Source organism: Leopardus geoffroyi, chromosome B1 (assembly GCF_018350155.1).
Source record: "Leopardus geoffroyi isolate Oge1 chromosome B1, O.geoffroyi_Oge1_pat1.0, whole genome shotgun sequence".
Taxonomy (NCBI): Eukaryota; Metazoa; Chordata; class Mammalia; order Carnivora; family Felidae; genus Leopardus; species Leopardus geoffroyi.
In genome coordinates, this window is record NC_059327.1 from 123,162,307 (window position 1) to 123,181,232 (window position 18,926).

Genomic DNA, 18,926 nt, shown 5'->3' on the forward strand with positions numbered 1-18,926 from the left:
TTAGAAAATGAGCAAAAAGGGAGGTGTCATAATGGCAGAGGAGCATGGAAATTCTCTGCTTCTTTCATCCCTGAAATGCAGCTCAATCAGCACCAAACCATTTTGCACACCTAGAAAACTGAGCTGAGGACTAACACAACAATCTGCATAACTAGAGCCACAGAACTCAGCAGGTAAGCAGTGCAGAGAGGTGAACTGGGGGAGAGAGAAGTCATGGAGGGTAGGGAGCTGTTTTTGTTTGCAGAGACAGGGTGAAGACGGGGGAGAGTACAGGAAAAGCACTCCTCCCAAAAGCCTCTAGAAATAAAGAGAAAGAGTGGAAATACCCACAAAGAACTGAACAATAAAGGGAAAAAGGAGAGGGTTTCAATACCATTAAGACTCTATAAATAGGGGAGCACAGAGTTGGGAACTCCACAGTTTGATACCTGGTGGGGCTCTGGTGGGAAGGATGAATCCCTAGGAGCAGACAGTGAGGTCTGAAGGGTCCTTGGGCCACACGGGAGAAGCAGTTCCCTGCCAGGAGGACATTTTGTAGAGGCCGTGAAACCTCCCCACAGGCAAAAGTCCCAGTGGACCCCAGATTATAGACAAGTTTGCTGTTGTTGGAAAAAGGATGCTAGGGTGCAGTGAAGCCTGGAGCCAGATATGTGTTATGATTTCCCTTAGTCCCTGGATCGCTGCTGTTACACCATCATGCAAAATTTTTCTGGGGTGGGCTGGCACCCGGACACAGTCTCTGAAGTGGTGTGCTTGTGGGAGCATTTCTGGAGGCAGGCCGGCACCCAGCCATTGCTTGATGATACCCTCCCCTAGAGGGTCAGAGTGGGTTCAAGCCGCAGGGCCATTAGAAGTGAGGGGTTTGGAAACACAGAAACATCTGAGATAAAATTTCGGAGGGAGGTGCTGCTTGGCAGGCTAATGGCTTGGTGGTGGACAGTGAAGAAGCGGAAGTGGATGGAAGCTGGAGACAAAGAAGGGATGCTTGATAGCCAGTTGGAAAGAGCACAGCTCTGATGCTAGAACCTGGGTGATTCCCCTGTACAAGTGTATACACGCATATGCACACCACACCAATCCACCCCAGTAAGCTAAGCAGCACCACCTAGTGGCGAATGGAGCCGTTACACCAAGCCCCGTCCAATTGTGCCAACCAAGCCCTAGAGGACGACCACAAATTTCTCCCCCTACTTAGTGTATGGACTATAAAATGCTTCACAGTTTGACTTCTAGGGGAAACTAGATGTAATTTCATTCTGTTGACTGGTCCATCTATTCATATTTTGTCTTTTCTTATTCATGGATAGAGAAAGAGAAAAAAATTATTTTTATTTTGTTTTATAAAAAAGATTTAAAAAAAATTTTTGACGATATTTTTATTATTTTTTGTAGTCTACTTCATTTCATTTTGTCCTATGTTATTGTATACATTTTTAAATGTTTTCTTTTTTTCCTTTTCTTTATTTTCCCTTCTCTATTTTACCAAGCTACTTTAACAAACCACACCAAAATACATCTAGGATCTACCTTCCTTTACTTGATTTGTGTGTATGTTGTTTTTATTCCTTTTCTTCCTCCAAAATGATGAAACAAAGGAATTCACCCCAAAAGAAAGAACACGAAGAAATGACAGCCAGGGACTTAACACAGATACAAGCAAGATGTCTGAACCAGAATTTAGAATCAGGAATACTAGCTGGGGTTGAAAAAAGCATAGAATTGTTTCCTGCGGAGATAAAAGAAGTAAAATCTAGTCAGGACGAGATTAAAAATGCAGTAACTGAGATGCAATCTCGAATGGATGTCACAGTGGCAAGAATGGATGATGCAGAGCAGCAAACCAGCAATATAGAAGACAAAGTTATGGAGAATAATGAAGCAGAAAAAAGAGGGAAATAAGGCAAAAAAGCACACTATAAGAATTAAAGAACTCAGTGATGGATTAAAAAGGAATAACATCCGAATCATAGGGGCCCTAGAAACTGAAGAGAGATAAAAATGCGTAGAAGGTTTATGTGAGCAAATCATAGCAGAAAACGTTCCTAACCTGGGGGAAAAAAAGACATCAAAATCTAGGAAGCACAGAGAACTCCCATTAGATTCAACAAAAACCAACCATCAACAAGGCAATCAGAGTCAAATTCATAAAATTCACAGACAAGAAAAGAATGATGAAAGCAGCAAGGGGAAAAAACTCCTTAACCCTATATGGGCAGACAGCTCAGGTTTGCAACAGACCTATCAACAGAAACTTGGCAGGTCATAAAGGAATGGCAGGATATATTCAACATGCTGAATCAGAAAATTATGCAGCCAAGAATTCTTTATCCAGCAAGACTGTCATTCAAAATAGAAGGAGAGAGAGTTTCCCAGACAAACAAAAACTAAAGGAGTTTGTGACCACTAAACCAGCCCTGCAAGAAATTTTAAGAGGGACTCTCTGAGGGGAGAAAAGATAAAATAAAACAAAAACGACCAAAAGCAACAAAGACTAGAAAGGACCAGAGAATACCACCAGAAACGCCAACTCTAGAGGCAATACAATGGTATTAGGTTCATATCTTTCAGTACTCACCCTAAATGTAAAGGGACTAAACACTCCAATAAAAAGAGATAGGATAATAGAATGGATAAGAAAATAAGATCCATCTATATGCTGTTCATGAGAGACCCATTTTAGACATAAGAACACCTTCAGATTGAAAGTAAGGGGATGGAGAACCATCTATCATGCTAACAGTCATCAAAAGAAAGCTGGAGTACCCATACTTATATCAGACAAATTAGGTTTTAAAATAAAGAGTGTAACTAGAGATGAAGAAGGGCATTATATCATAATTAAGGGATCTACTCACCACGAAGATCTAACAGTTGTAAACATTTATGCCCCAACATAAATAAATGACACCAAAATATATAAATCAACTAATCACAAACATAAAGAAACTCACTGAAATAATACCATAATAGTAGAGGACTACAATACTTCACTTACAACAACGGACAGATCATCTAAGCAGAAAATCAATAAGGAAACAATGACACACTGGACCGGACTTATCCTGAAGCAGCAGAATACACATTCTTCTCTAGAGCACATGGAACATTCTCCAGAATAGATCACATACAGGGACACAAATCAGCCCCCAACAAGTACAAAAAGATCCAGATGATACCATGCATATTTTCAGACCAGAACACAGTGAAACTAGAAATCAATCACAAGAAAAATTTTGGAAAGACCATGAATACTTGGAAACTGAAGAACATCCTACTAAAGAATGAATGAGTTAGCCAAAAAGCTAAAGAGGAAACTAAAAAGTACATGGAAGCCAATGAAAATGATAACACCACAGCCCCAAACTGCAAAGGCAGTCATAAGAGGGAAGTATATAGTAATCCAGGCTTTCCTAAAGAAGGAAGAAAGGTCTCAGATACACAACTTAACCTTGCACCTTGAAGAGCTGGAGAAAGAACAGCAAATAAAACCCCAAGCCAGCAGAAGATGGGAAATAATAAAGATTAGAGCACAAATCAATGGTATCAAAATAAAAAAAAAAAAAAATAGTAGGACAGATCAAAGAAACCAAGAGCTGGTTCTTTGAAAGAATTAACAAAATTGATAACCCCCTAGCCAGTATGATCAAAAAGAAAAAGGAAAGAACCCAAATAAATAAAATCAAGAATGAAAGAGGGAAGATCACAACCAGCACTGCAGAAATACAAATAATAGTAAGAGAGTATTATGAGAAATTATATGCCAATAAATTGGGCAATCTGAGAAATGGAGAAATTCCTAGAAACATACAAACTACCAAAACTGAAAAAGGAAGAAATAGAAAATTTGAACAGACCCATATCCACTACAGAAATTGAATTAGTAATCAAAAACCTCCCAAAAAACAAGAGTCCAGGGCCAGATGGCTATCCAGGGGAATTTTACTGAACACTTAAAGAGGCGTTAACATCTATTCTTTTGAAGCTGTTCCAAAAAAACAGAAATGGCAGGAAAACTTCCAAACTCATTCTATGAGGCCAGCATTACTTTGATTCTAAAACCAGGTAAAGACCACTCTAGAAAAGAACTACAGATCAATTTCCTTGATGAACATGAATGCAACAATTCTCAACAAGATACTAGCCAATCAGATCCAACAATACATTAAAGGAATCACTCACCATGATCAAGTGGGATTTATACCTGGGATGCAGGGCTGGTTCAATATCCACAAATCACTCAACATCATACATCACATTAATAAAATAAAGGACAAGAACCACCTGATCCTCTCAATAGATTTGGAGAAAGCATTTGACAAAATACAGCATTCTTTCTTGAGAAAAGCCCTCAAGAAAGTAGGGATAGAAGGATCATACCTCAAGACTACATAAGCCATATATAAAAGACCACTGCTAGTATCATCCTCAATGGCAAAAAATTGAGCATTTCCCCCTAAGATTAGGAACAAGGCAGGGATGTCCACTCTCACCACTATTATTTAACATAGCAATCAGACAACACAAAGGAATAAAAGGAATCCAAATGAACAAGGAGGAAGTCAAACTTTCACTCTTTGTAGACGAAATGATACTCTATATGGAAAACCCAAAAGATTCCACCAAAAACTGCTAGAACTGATCTACGAATCCAGCAAAGTCACAAGATATAAAATCAATGCACAGAAATTGGTTGCTTTACTATACACCAATAATGAAGCAACAGAAAGAGAAATCAAGGAAATGATCCCATTTACAATTGCACCAAAACCCATAAAATACCTAGGAATGAACCTAAGAGGGGAACAATCTATACACTGAAAACTAGAGAAAGCTTATGAAAGAAATTGAAGATGACACAAAAAAATGGAAAAACAAATATTGCTTTTGTTCATGCTCATGGATTGGAAGAACAAATATTGTTTACATGTCGCTACTACCCCAAAGCAATCTACATATTCAAGGCAATCCCTATCAAAATAACACCAGCATTCTTTACAGAGCTAGAACAAACAATCCTAAAACTTGTATGGAACCAGAAAAGACCCCGAATTGCCAAAGCAATCCTGAAAAAGCAAACCAGAGCTGGAGGCATCACAATCCTGGACATCAAGATATATTACAAAGCTGTAATCATCAAGACAGTATGGTATTGGCACAAAAACAGACATTTAGATCAATGGAAGAGAACAGAGAACCCAGAAATGGACCCACAAACGTATGGCCAACTAATCTTTGACAAAGCAGGAAAGAATATCCAATGGAATAAAGACAGTCTCTTCAGCAAGTGGTGCTGGGAAAACTGGACGGCAACATGCAGAAGTATGAACCTGGACCACTTTCTTACACCATACACAAAAATAAACTCAAAATGGATGAAAGACCTAAATGTAAGACAGGAAGCCATCAAAATCCTAGAGGAGAAAGGAGACAGAAACCTCTTTGACCTCAGCCAAACTTCTTACTCAACATGTCTCCAGAGGCAAGGGAAACAAAAGCAAAAATGAACTATTAGGACCTCATCAAGACAAAAAGCAACAGCACAGTGAAGGAAACAATCAGCAAAACTAAAAACCAACTACAAATGGGAGAAGGTATTTGTAAATGACTTATCAGATAAAGGGTTAGTATCCAAAATCTATAAAGAACTTATCAAACTCAATACCAAAAAACAAATGATTCAGTGAAGAAATGGGCAAAAGACATGAATAGACACTTTTCCAAAGAAGACATCCAGATGGCCAACCGACACATGAAAAAATGCTCAACATCACTCATCACCAGGGAAAATACAAATCAAAATCACAATGAGATACCACCTTACACCTGTCAGAATGGCTAACATTAACAACTTGGGCAACAACAGATGTTGGTGAGGATGCAGAGAAAGAGGATCTCTTTTGCATGTGGGAATACAAACTGGTGCAGCTGCTCTGGAAAACAATATGGAGGTTCCTCAAAAAAATTAAAAATAGAACTATCCTACGACCCAGCAATTGTACTTAGTAGGTATTTATCCAAAGGATACAGGTGTGCTGTTTTGAAAGAACACATGCACCCCAATGTTTATAGCAGCACTACTGACAATAGCCAAAGTATGGAAAGAGCCCAAATGACCACCGAAAGATGAATGGATAAACAAGATGTGGTATATGTATACACAATGGAGTATTACATGGCAATCAAAAAGAATGAAATCTTGCCATTTGCAACAATGTGGATGGAACTAGAGGGTATTATGCTAAGCGAAATAAGTTAGAGTAAGACAAATATCATATAACTTCACTCATATGAGGAATTTAAGATACAAAACAGATGAACATGGGGAAGGGAAGCAAAAATAATATAAAAACAGGGAGGGGGACAAAACATAAGAGACTCTTAAATATAGAGAACAAAATGAGGGGTTGTGGGTGGGGTGATGGCTAAATGGGCAAGGGTCATTGAAGAAGACACTTGTTGGCATGAACACTAGGTGTTACACACAGGGGATGAATCACTGGATTCTATTCCTGAAATCATTATTGCACTAAATGCTAATTAAATTGGATGTAAATTAAAAAATAAATTTAAAAAAATGAGCAAAAAATATCCATAGGTATTTCACCAAAGAATGTATACAGATGGCAAATAATGATGAACATCTTTTCATATGCTTTACCATCAGAAAAATGGAAATTAAAACCATAATGAGATACTTTAACTACAGCTATCAGAGTGGTTAAAATAAAAAAGTGTCAACACCAAATATCTGGTGAGGATGTGGAGAGGACTAGATCACCTATATAGTGCTGGTGGGAATGTAGATGGTACAGTCATTCTGGAAAATAGTTTGACAGTTTCATAAAAAATTAAACCTGTAGTTACCATATAACCTAGCAACTGCACTCCTAGACATATATACAAAGAAATGGATACAATGCTCACAAAAAAATTTACACATGAATATTTATAGTAGTTATTTATTTTTAAAAGCCCCAAACTGGAATCAGCCCAGATGTTTTTTGACAGGAATGGTTAAACAAATACTGGTATGTACCTACCATCGAACACTATTCAGCAATAAAAAAAATTATTGAGACTCAAACAAATTGGATGACTCTTTAGGAAATTATGGGAGACAATCCCAAATGGTCACATACTACATGATTCTATATATATAACATTTTAGAAATGAAGGGAAGATTAGTGGTTTCTAGGGATTGGAAGCAAGGTGAGGGGTAAGAGTAGGAGGTAGGTGAGTGTGGTTACAAGTGGAGGGATCCTTGTGGCATTAAGCCATTCAGTAGCTTGACTGTGGTGGTCGATACACAACCCTACACATCATAAAACCACATAGAACTTAACAAGCGCACACAAACGACTGGGGAAATCTGTGTAGGACTGGTAAATTACATGAATAGTTAAAATATTGTTTATAGTTTTGCAAAATGTTACCATTGGGAGAAACTGGGCAAAGTATACAAGGGATCTCTGTAGTATTTTTTTTTAGTTTTACAAAACTGCATGCGAATTTATAATTAAATAAAAAGAAAAAAAAGACTCTTAAAGGTTGCTTTAATGCTACTATCATACAAAAGATTTGTAATTCCTTAATCATATCAAACACCTGTAAGGAAACAAGGCTAGAAAAATATGGTTTTCAAAGTGGGTTGTGTATTAAAAAGTATTATCTTAAGCCCACGGAGCCTAGAAAACATTAGGTAACAATAAAAAAAGTATGTACTGCCTTTTATATAATTCTACGGTAAGGGGACCAGATTCAGGCAAATGCTCTGCTATCAGGAAGCGATGCAATTACAGCTTGTTTGGAAGATACTGGCACAAAACCAGATTCATCCCAGGCTGGGTGGTCAAGCCTATTCTGAAATTGCCCCATCACTTTAAACCATTTAAAATCATGCTATGAACCCAGTTTGGTATTCAATGTCCTCAGTGATTCCCACCTTCATTCATCATAGCTCCTCCAACCTAACCCTCCAAGATGGTTGGACTTCTAGGCTGATTCCACCCAAACCCTGTGTTAAGTCATGACTAATCCAGGACTCAAAATGACCTCCAAAGCATCTCTAACTATAGGCCAAGTCACTGAGAATAAGCATATGTTTTCTTGAAGTGTTTTATCTTTAAAATTAAGAAAAATTTTACATCCTATTTATACCTGTGATTTTTTAAAAACTTTTAAAATTCAAAACCCTTTTAGATGAAAAAATCCAAATCTCTCACATCTAAAATCTGAGTAAATGTGACACTAGAGGAAGATATATGATGTTTATGTTTTGGCCTCTCCCTTAGGATAGGGGTTGGTGGGTCCACTTGCTCTTGTGTAGAATTATGGATATAAGTCATCACTGGGAATTAAGAGGTGATCAGTTAACAGTGTTTATCTAAATGGCTTTGACAGGACAAACCTACTAAGTCTATAGTCCTCCTTTGTGGAAGGCAGCCTCAGGCCTTAACCACAGGCATGTGACTGATTGTCCCCAGCTAACTATATCAGAGATTGGTTCCTGGGACAAAGGTTACTATCCATAAGCTAGATGCCTATGAATTAGCTTCTCAAGAAGAATTCTGACCAAGAGGGATGCTATACACTAGACAGAAATTAACTGATTTAAACTCTGCTTTTGCAGTATTCTGAATGTAAAACACACAGAAGACTGACCCAGAAGGTGAAAATTTAGAATGAGGGCAATACTGTAAAGCAATAGAAACCATGGTGATAGAAGGAGATAAGAGAATCAGTAGTAGAGATGGAAGAGAAGGTCTGGGTCACTGGAAGAGTAGCAGACTCTAAACCCGCTGTTGTATTCTAAATAATGTTTCATTTCTCTGGGAGGCCTGCTGAAAATGTTTTCTGTATTCACTAAGCGCCTATAACTTGAAGTAACATTTAAGAGTCAAACCCTAAAAAAGAGTCAATGATTGGCCTAAAAATGTTACCGAAAGCAAAAGCTGTCGTGGCAATCTACAGAACATGATCTCCTATATTCTTAGCTCTAGGTTGCAGACACACACTAGCAAAATGCTTCTAGTCAAGGTTTTGTCTGACTTCTATTCCACTCCTGTGCTTCATTTCATCCAAGATAAAAATAGGAGAAAATAAGTTTGACACTGGGGTACTTACCCAATTCTAAAGCTGCTATTAGTGCCAAAGCAACAAGGGCTTCATTCTGCATTATTACATGTTCACTAGTTGCCATGGTAACTAGATGCTTGATGCCACCACTCTGTACAATGGTTTTAATTACATCCTACAATAAATAAATATCAAAGAATTATAAACTTTACTTTTAAACAGAAAGAAACTGCACTATAGTCAGTCAATTCATTGTTAAATTGAGTGGTTTCCTGACAGTGTCCTGTATGAATCATTACATTTAACCATATTTTTTTTTCTTCACAGAAGAAAAGGAAAAAGCTTTTAGCTTTAAATAAATTCATCAAAAGATGACAACTTAAATTACCCAGGTGGAAAAGACCATTGCAGTTCATAGCAAGGAATAGGGAGTCCCAGAAGCTACCAAAGAAATAAAAGTGTGATTGCCCCAAATGTTGCCTTACCACAGGATTAACAAAAGAGAGTAAGACTTGGAATAACAACAACAAAAAAAGTCCTTCCTTTTAAATATTTATTACAGCACCAGGCAGTTGTTCCCCAGGTGATCCAGGTAAAGTCTCTTGTTTTTTTAAGCTTTTATGTCTTTGTTGGATCTGACAAAACTGGATTACATGCAAAGGGACTTGAGGAGAACTTACATCAAAATTCTGTCTCCCTCGGGCACCTGGGTGGCTCAGTCGGTTGAACGTCCAACGTTGGCTCAGGTCATGATCTCAAGGTTCGTGGATTCAGGCCCTGCATCAGGTTCTATGCTGACAGCTCAGGGCCTGGAGACTGCTTTGGATTCTGTGTCTCCCTCCCTCTGCTCCTCCCCCCTTCGTGCTCATGTGCATGCGCTCTCTCAAAAATAAACATTAAAAAAAAAATTGTTTCCCTCATTTCTCATGGTACCTATAGCTCTGTCCTCTCCAATGGCAAAGGAGACAGTGTGCTCCAGATTGAAAAAAGCCCAGTGCCAACATTGACCAAGGAAATTACAGAACCTCTCTGCATCTTGGTGACTTTTTCTATAATGCTGGAATAATGTGTTATCATATGTTTGTGTGATAATTACACGGTTATTACATAAAAAGAACATATAAGAATATATGGCAAAAGTTTGATTTTTAAAAATGGTCACATTTATTTATTTTTTTGTTTTCATCTCAAAGTTTTGTTGCCTGAAAACTCTTGGCTTAAATATGATTTAGTGCAAAGTCTCAATTAGAGAATTTTTAAAAGTAATTTTCTTGGTTCTTACTACTTTCAGTCATTTGAAGTGCCAGATATTAAATACCCCATCTGCATTAGCTTCAAGAGTATAAAACTACTGTAATTAGAAATATTTTTAAAATTAATCTGCTAAAATATTTGAAAAAGGGTTATTTTAATTTTTTTAATGTTTATTTTTGAGAGAGTGTGTGTGAGCAAGCAAGGGGCAGAGAGAGAGGGAGACACAGAATCTGAAACAGGCTCCAGGCTCTGAGCTGTCAGCACAGAGCCTGATGTGGGGCTCGAACTCACAAACCGTGAGATCATGGCCTGAGCCAAAGTCAGACACTTAACCGATTGAGCCACCCAGGCACCCTGAAAAAGGTTTTTTTTTTTTTTAATGGTTCCACCTTATATAAATTCTTTTTAAAACATTTTTTTTTTAATTTTTTTTTTTCAACGTTTTATTTATTTTTGGGACAGAGAGAGAAACAGAGCATGAACGGGGGAGGGGCAGAGAGAGAGGGAGACACAGAATCAGAAACAGGCTCCAGGCTCTGAGCCATCAGCCCAGAGCCCGACGCGGGGCTCGAACTCACGGACCGCGAGATCGTGACCTGGCTGAAGTCGGACGCTTAACCGACTGCGCCACCCAGGCGCCCCCACCTTATATAAATTCTTAAGAAAACTATCTGTAATGTCTTTGCTTTGAGCCCAAACAACATTTAGAGATCAAACAATCTAAACTGATGGGGTCCTAGTACTGAGATTTTATGGTAATTGTGTTCTAGCATCCAACAAGCTTTTTCTCATCAACCTCTTTTAGTAGGTGAAAAACGATCTTTTAAAGTCTCTTCTAATGAAAAGAAAGCCTCTCAACACACTGCTTACTGGGTGGGCACTTTATTGAAACAGATATAAAATTCTTAAAATTAGTGAAGAATTTTATAAAAATCACAAAGGAATTTATTGAGTAAAGAAGACCACAAGAGATTCATAGACACACATGCAGTCACCTAATGAAGGTTCCTGGCCTATTATTTCATCCTTTATTTTGTGATTCACCCTGGAAAGTCTACTGTAGTAGAAGGGGCAGGTCATGAATGAAGAAGGAAACTGTATATCAGAAGCAAATAGCTCCCCCGTAAGTTCAAGCATAGGTCCTTTTCCATCTCACTTTTTTGAACAGATATTGAAGTATTTTTTTTTTAAATGCCTTGCCCTCTCTCCTCCTACTTCAGTAAGTTTTACTGAGTAGGTCCGCTATGGAGTTACTGTGCTTGACAGAATGGGGGATAAAAGACAAATGAAGCATTGTATTTGTGTTATATGACAAAAGAGAATGATATTGATAGCTGCCCTCTATAGAGCAACCACTACACGCTGGACATTATACCAGGTAGCTTACAGATATTAGCATATTTTTATCCTCAAAGAAAATCCCATTAGCTAGATATTTTCTCCAGTTAATAGACGAAGAAACTGAAGCTCAGATTAAGTTATGAAAATTGTCAGTGATTAAGAGGTAAAAAGCCATGATTCAAATCCAGGCAGTTAGACCGTTTGTGGTCTAACCAAAAGTAAGTGTACTGAATTCATCATAGTGCCATGCACAGGCAGTCACTTAATGTGTTCTAAAGAGGCTCTATGGATGTATTTTAAAGTTACATTTTTAAACTTCAAGATACTAAAAAAAAAAAAAAAAAGGGATATCAGCACCATTCCACAGAGCAAAGAGGTTCGTCTGGAGAATTACAAATAATTTCAATATCCACATCTAAAAATAATTTTAACTTTTCTAAAATCATTTCACTTATAATAAGTAAACTGTAGAAATAGTAAGATATTTTTCTGGGTAATCCTTCTAAACCCTAGATGTATCTGCAAAATCTCCAAAAATTTTGGACATACTTTAATGCTTTACAAAGTTTTAAATGATGTGTTATTTTGCAATCCTGTTTCTCAAGTTTTCTTATGGAAAGCTAAATTTTGGTACATACATAACCAAGGCAAATTATCTATGTAACAGTCTTGCATATTTAACTTTTACGGTCAATATGCCTTTAATAACTGAGATAAATTCCTGCTAAAAACTTTGTTGAAAACTGTATAATAACACTGATTATTACAATGTAATGTTCTGAAATAGGCCTGAGTTCAAGGTAATTTATAAGATTGCAGATTGGTGTAGGCACTGAATCACCTAACAAAAAATTTTCTTTCTCAACTTTGTAGCATCAAAAACTACTTCTCAGTATAGGATTTAAATGTTTGTCAGATGAATGAGCGAATGACTAAAAACATTTGTTTAGACAAGTTTTTAGCTTGATAATTGATGAAGAATGTTTTACTCTTAAAGGAAAGAAAAAAGTGTCTTTGACAGGAGGTAATTTTTATGTTCCTAATGTAAAGGCAAAATATATTTTCTGTTTTTGATATCTAAATCAGAAGGTCCAGCTAGTTGCTCAAGAGTTCTAGTCCAGGGCACTCTTTGAAGGAAGATGTGAATTTACCTATTGGCACAAGTGCAGAAATATACTGTATATGGCTGAGATGACTAAGCTAGTGTGAAACCCTGTGAGTCAGTGCAAACTTTCAGAGGGTTGGACTCTAAGACAGAATTCAGGGTGACTTTAAAAGGAGTAGGATCTTCAAAGTTTAAAAATAACACAAGGACAGAGCTATAATTCACAACAGTTGGTTAAGGATCTACAGGAATGTAAAAAAAAAAAAAAAAAAACAAACAAACAAAAAAACAGAAAAAACCCCTTGAACCTAGTGTTTAAAAGCTTATTCCAGAGCAGCATTTTCCAAAGTATGTTCAGTGGAATGTATTTAATAGATGCAACTTGCAAAAAAGACCCACTGTGCGATAGTAAAGGATGTTTTTTTTTTGTTTTTTTTAGAGTAGTGCTAATGTGTGCTGTGAATTTCAAAGGCAGGGAAAAGAAATGAACTATTTCTCTAATCTGATCGTACAACCGTTTCTCTTTGTGGAATATTCTTTAGGGTTATTATTCAATAGAACATGTTCTGAAAACTGCTCAAAAGGAATCGCAGATTCCACTTCAATGCTTGTGAAATTTGAAAATAATTCTAATCTGGAGCTCCACAAGGAACACACCTGTGTTCTGATCATTAAAGTATGTCAATCAAGGTTCCTATTGCTGCTTAGCAGCAATATACACTCAACTGTAGGAAAGATATGCAAAAAAAAAAAAAAAAAAAAACCCCAAACAAACAAAACCCAGTCTATTTGGTACTGAATTATAAACATAAAGTTATAATGTGCCCATAAAGTTATAATCTTGTATCATGGCTATTGTATATAAGTGATGAATCACTAAATTCTACCCCTAAAACCAATTTTACCATATAGGTTAACTAACTAGAATTTGAAAAAAAAATTGAAAAGAAAAAAAAAATAAAGGAATATTCAAGGGGGGAACTGTTTTCTTTAAAAAAAATTTTTTTTACATTTATTTAATTTTGAGAGAAAGAGTGCACAAGTGAGGGAGAGGCAGAAAGAGGGAGAGAGAGAATCCCAAGCAAGCTGTGCACTGTCAGTGCAGAACCCGATGTGGGTCTTGAGCCCACGAACCCTGAGATTATGACCTGAGCTGAAATCAAGAGTCAGATGCTTAACCGACTGAGCCACCGAGGCGTCCCTTTTGTTACACTAACTAGAATTTAAATAAAAACTTGAAATAAAAAAAAAAGATTCTATGGGGGAAATTGTTTTTGTTACACACACACACACACACACATACACACACACCCCTAGAAAGGTACAATGTAATATTGCTCTTGTCTTTTTAAAGCACCTACATGTGATGGATGCTTAATGGGTACCGGAAAGCTTTTTTGTTGGGGGAGGGGAGAGTAGGGGTTTAGATGAGGGAAAGGGAACCCTGCGATAAATATTAGCAGAAAAGCCTCAAATCTCAATTTAGTCTAACAGTTTAATGAATTTAGTTCCAAGATTAGGTTAAGAAGTTGTGATGCATTTTCCCATGGACATAAGTGAAATGGTCAAAAGGCTCACTCTGGATAACAGGCTTAAAAAAAATAAAAGGTATATAATACAGATACTAAATCAGCTGGCCTAGCTTCCCACCATTATGATCTTTAAAATAATTCATTTAGTCATTAATTGAATAAATCAACCACATGTCAGACACATACTAGACTGGACACTGCTATGAGAATGGATTTCATCCAACTTTGTGAGTTCAGGGCACCATATACTATCTAGATATCATTTAATTTTTAATATCATTAGCTAGCTTGGTCAGTGCTTGGTACACAGAAGATATTTTACACTGAGGATAGTGGTAAAAATAATAACATCAACATTTATGGTGATTCCATTTACTGAGTGCTTACTTTGTCCTACATTCCAGTTGAGTACTTCATATAGGTGATCTCACTGAATCATTCTCACAACACTTTCGGGTGGGTATCACCCCAGGTTTAATACACTGAGATGTGAAAGACACTTGACCAAGTAAATAGTGGGGATACTACGTGAACTCCTCTGTCTGATTCCAAAGCCTTACTCTTAACTATGATGGACTAGAACTAATTAAAAGCCTCAATTTTCAGTTCTTTTTTCAGAATTCTGGATCACAGGCATCCCTCATTTCATTGCACTTCATTTTATTATTGTGTTTCACAGATACTGTGTTTTTTACAAACTGAAGGTTTGTAGTAGCCCTGTGTTAAGCAAGTCTGTCAGCCATTTTTCCAACAGCATTTGCTCACTTTATGCCTGCATCACCTTTTGGTAATTCTCACAAAATTTCAAACTTTTTCATTATTATTATGTTTGTTATGGTGATGTACGATCAGTGATTGACAACTCACTGAAAGCTCAGATGACGGTTAGCATTTTTAGGCATAAAGTGTTTTTTTAATGGAGGCATAAAAATGATTTTTTAAAACATGTTATTGCACACTTAAGAGACTACAATATAGTGTAAACACAACTTTATATACATTAGGAAACCAAAATGTTCATTTGACTTGCTTTACTGCATTTTCACTTTATTGCAGTGTTCTGGAACTGAACCTATATGATATTTCTGAGGTACACCTGTAATGTATTTATATATAAATAGTGAAATGCAAGCTTATTTATAGGATCTATGATATTGAGTTTCCAAAGGGGCCACTTGCAGGTTTTCCAGCAAATGGTTTCCTCTGGAACTTACTTTTGATTTACTGTGTCGTATGAGGGCAGACAGCAGTCTGTTTGACTCCCCCATCACACCAGCATGATCTTTGGCTTCACACCATTCCACCAAACGCTCCACTAATTTAACATTCTTTCCCAGTTGTTCAGCAGCTTCTGCTATAGGAAAGAAGGCAAACCACAAAAGAAACAATCACTGACAGGCAACCAACTGAAGTACCTGGCACGGACTGTAAGAGTGCAAAAGGAAACTATACATCTAAAACCACAGCACAATGATTTTATTAAGAACTGCGAATACTCCGTATCTGATGGACTGTTTAGCTTTTTCTATAAAGTTGTGGACTTTCATACAAAATACAAAAATACAATTTTATACTCTTGTGGTTCAGCCTGGTAGTCTGTTAGTACTCTGGCAAAATACAACAAAGAGTATCAGAAGGACTCTGAGGAATCAATACAGACAAAGGTTTAGAATTTAGAAATAAGTAAATAAACGTTAAGTCATTCCAAGCAGTGGTTTTCATGGTTGTTTCTGTAAACAGAAAAATGATCTCCCTGTCTGCCAAACAAATTAAAAAAAATTTTGACTGTCAGTATATTGAAACATGATTCTTAAGACAAAGTAAAAATGGGTATGAAATACTAAAGCATAAAAACCCTTCAGAACTGCTAATGAATCAGTGATAAACCAGGATTATATGTACAATAAAGAGATGCAATATAATTTCCATTTAAAGTCAATTATAACCAAGCATGGGGATTAATGAATGGAGCTCTAAAACCAATCTCTTTTTGCCTTTTATTTGCCATTTATCTTTGATTACATAATTCTCAAAGCTAAAAACAAGTCCTTTTCAACTAAGGCACACTGACTGTCATACCAAAAATGTACCTTGGGAAAGCATTTCTTTTACCTTGGGCATCTATTAACATTCTCAACGTTCCCAGAAGTTTGAACTGAACTGGGGGCATTTCGGACTTAAGGAATTTCAAAACTGCCTCGGTGACTCCAGCTGATAACATCTTTGCTTTATTTACAACTAGAGAGAGAGAGAGAGAGAGAGAGAGAGAGAGAGAGAGGGAGAGGAAAAAGAATATAGTTAAAATGGTGCTAGCATTCTTGATGATAGTCATTCAGTTCAATATACATTTATTGTCTTACTATTTTTAAGGCCCCATGTTACATTTTTCTATTTAAAGGTCATGTTGCTTTTCTGTGTATTTTAAGAATGGGACTGGGGGTGAGGGTAATTATCTTGTTTGTCTATAGGAGCATAACATACAAAACTGGCTTTTTAAACCTAATCTCAAAACACTTAAACAATTTGAAAAGGAACTCTGACAATGTTGTCTTCTTATTTACAAAAAGCACAATTCCTCAGGTTTAATAAATGTTTCTTTTTACCTGTGTTCTTGATCCAATTGTGTTACTATAGATGTTATAGACATTAATAAGCAATATTAATCTGTTATATGAACCAAATTGATATCTTATAGATTGTATCATCATACAGTTATACTATTTTACCTAATCAGAAATTTATTTTTAGAAAGTAGAATAATAGCTTTAACTATCTCCTATTTACCATGATAATGTGATTTCATGGCTCAAAGTGTCTTTAATCCAAAGACACATTAAGGCTATTTTTAAAAATTATGTCTGCTTATATAGAAGGGGAACCCCCCCCCCAAAAGTCATTCTTATAGGGACTCTCTTAAATGATGCTATTACCCTACCTCAACTGAAGATGCTTAAAAAAGCTTAACCATACAATATGATGAAAATCTAGGAGTTTACAAAAGGTAACAGAATATTTGAATGATCTGGACAAATACAACAATTATACCTGTATAGTCTTAGAAAACTTATTTGATATATCTCCATTTATTAGTGAGAAAAATATAAATAATTTGAAGATTTTTTTTTCTTGGTCAGGGCAGGTCCACAAATCACATAAAATAAATACCTTCCCAAAACAATAGATCTTATTTCTTACATAGTTGTTCACCATTTTTAAGTCTTACCTGGAATGGCCAGATTTCTGAGGGCACTTAATGCTGCATGCTGCACAGTTACATTTCCATCTTCTACATGTCTGTCCAGTAAATCCATAAGTTTTTCTACAATTCCATTGTCTACCATATGGATACAATTTCCATCTGAACAAAACAAAAGCATTTTTTCCTTTCCTCTTTACAAATACCTATAAATATTTTATAATAGTGATGCCTATCAATTGTCCATTATACATTAGGGAAAATGGAACTACATGAAAATAAGATGAATTCCAATACTTTCTCCCATCAGATTTATAGATTTTTTTTCTTTATTGAGTGAGAAGTCATGACCAGAAAAATCTCTAGCATAGAGCCTGACAATATATTAGATGAGTAAATAGAAACCACATGCTTAAAATGTCTACCAATAATTTTCATTTATAGTCGAGTAGGCCTAAGTCCTGCCAATGTTACAGTGACAGTACTCTATATTTTGTTATCATGGCTGATGTTTATTTTTCTTTTATTTATTTATTTATTTATTTATTTATTTATTTATTTATTTTTTTTCAACGTTTATTTATTTTTGGGACAGAGAGAGACAGAGCATGAACGGGGGAGGGGCAGAGAGAGAGGGAGACACAGAATCGGAAACAGGCTCCAGGCTCTGAGCCATCAGCCCAGAGCCCGACGCGCGGCTCGAACTCACGGACCGCGAGATCGTGACCTGGCTGAAGTCAGACGCTTAACCGACTGCACCACCCAGGCGCCTCTGATGTTTATTTTTCAATGACAAAACTTTTGAAATATGTATGCATAAAGCAGAGAGAATATTATAATGAACCACTCACTACTCCACATTTACCTTCAACAATTACCAATATTTTACTATTCCTAATTACATCACTAAGGAGTGAATGATCATCCTCAGAAGTAAGGAAGTAAAAACGAAATAAGCCATCCATTATGATATACAATTCACATTAGAATAAATTCGAGCTAAAAACAAGAAGAACCGATTTTCCTAGACACGGTATAAGTTTCTAGACTGAACAGAAGTTCCAGACTTCAGAAAGGAACATGAAGGTCTGGTGCCTTGGAAATGTTATTAAACCAAATTAAATATTCTACTCTAAACGAGAGGACTGATTACTCATACTTAAGTTCAGTAGGCATAAAAGGATAAATAAGGCACAATAACCCTACAAATAATACTCACATTATTAAATTAAAAAATCACCAGGCGGGGCGCCTAGGTGGTTCAGTTGGTTAAGCAACTGACTTCAGTCTGGGTCATGATCTCATGGTTCATGGGTTTGGGCCCCACATCAGGCACTCTGCTGTCAGCACAAAGCCCGCTTTGGATCCTCTGTTCCCCCCTCTCTTTCTTCCCCTCCCCTGTTCGTTCTCTATCTCTCAAAA

General features: G+C 36.6%; 1 protein-coding gene across 6 annotated transcripts in view; it reads right to left on the reverse strand.

The window, feature by feature from the left end:
* RAP1GDS1 (Rap1 GTPase-GDP dissociation stimulator 1) overlaps positions 1-18,926 on the reverse strand; it is a 173,941-nt gene that overhangs the window by 6,962 nt on the left and 148,053 nt on the right. For 4 of the 6 annotated variants that reach the window (XM_045472253.1, XM_045472232.1, XM_045472276.1 and 1 more), the window contains 4 exons: positions 17,532-17,666; positions 16,421-16,546; positions 15,523-15,662; positions 9,125-9,251 (listed from right to left, as the gene is read on the reverse strand). In XM_045472253.1, the coding sequence (XP_045328209.1) occupies positions 9,125-9,251; positions 15,523-15,662; positions 16,421-16,546; positions 17,532-17,666 (528 nt within the window). The remainder of the gene's footprint in view (positions 1-9,124; positions 9,252-15,522; positions 15,663-16,420; positions 16,547-17,531; positions 17,667-18,926) is intronic. The other 2 variants (XM_045472242.1, XM_045472261.1) reach the window with 1 other exon arrangement.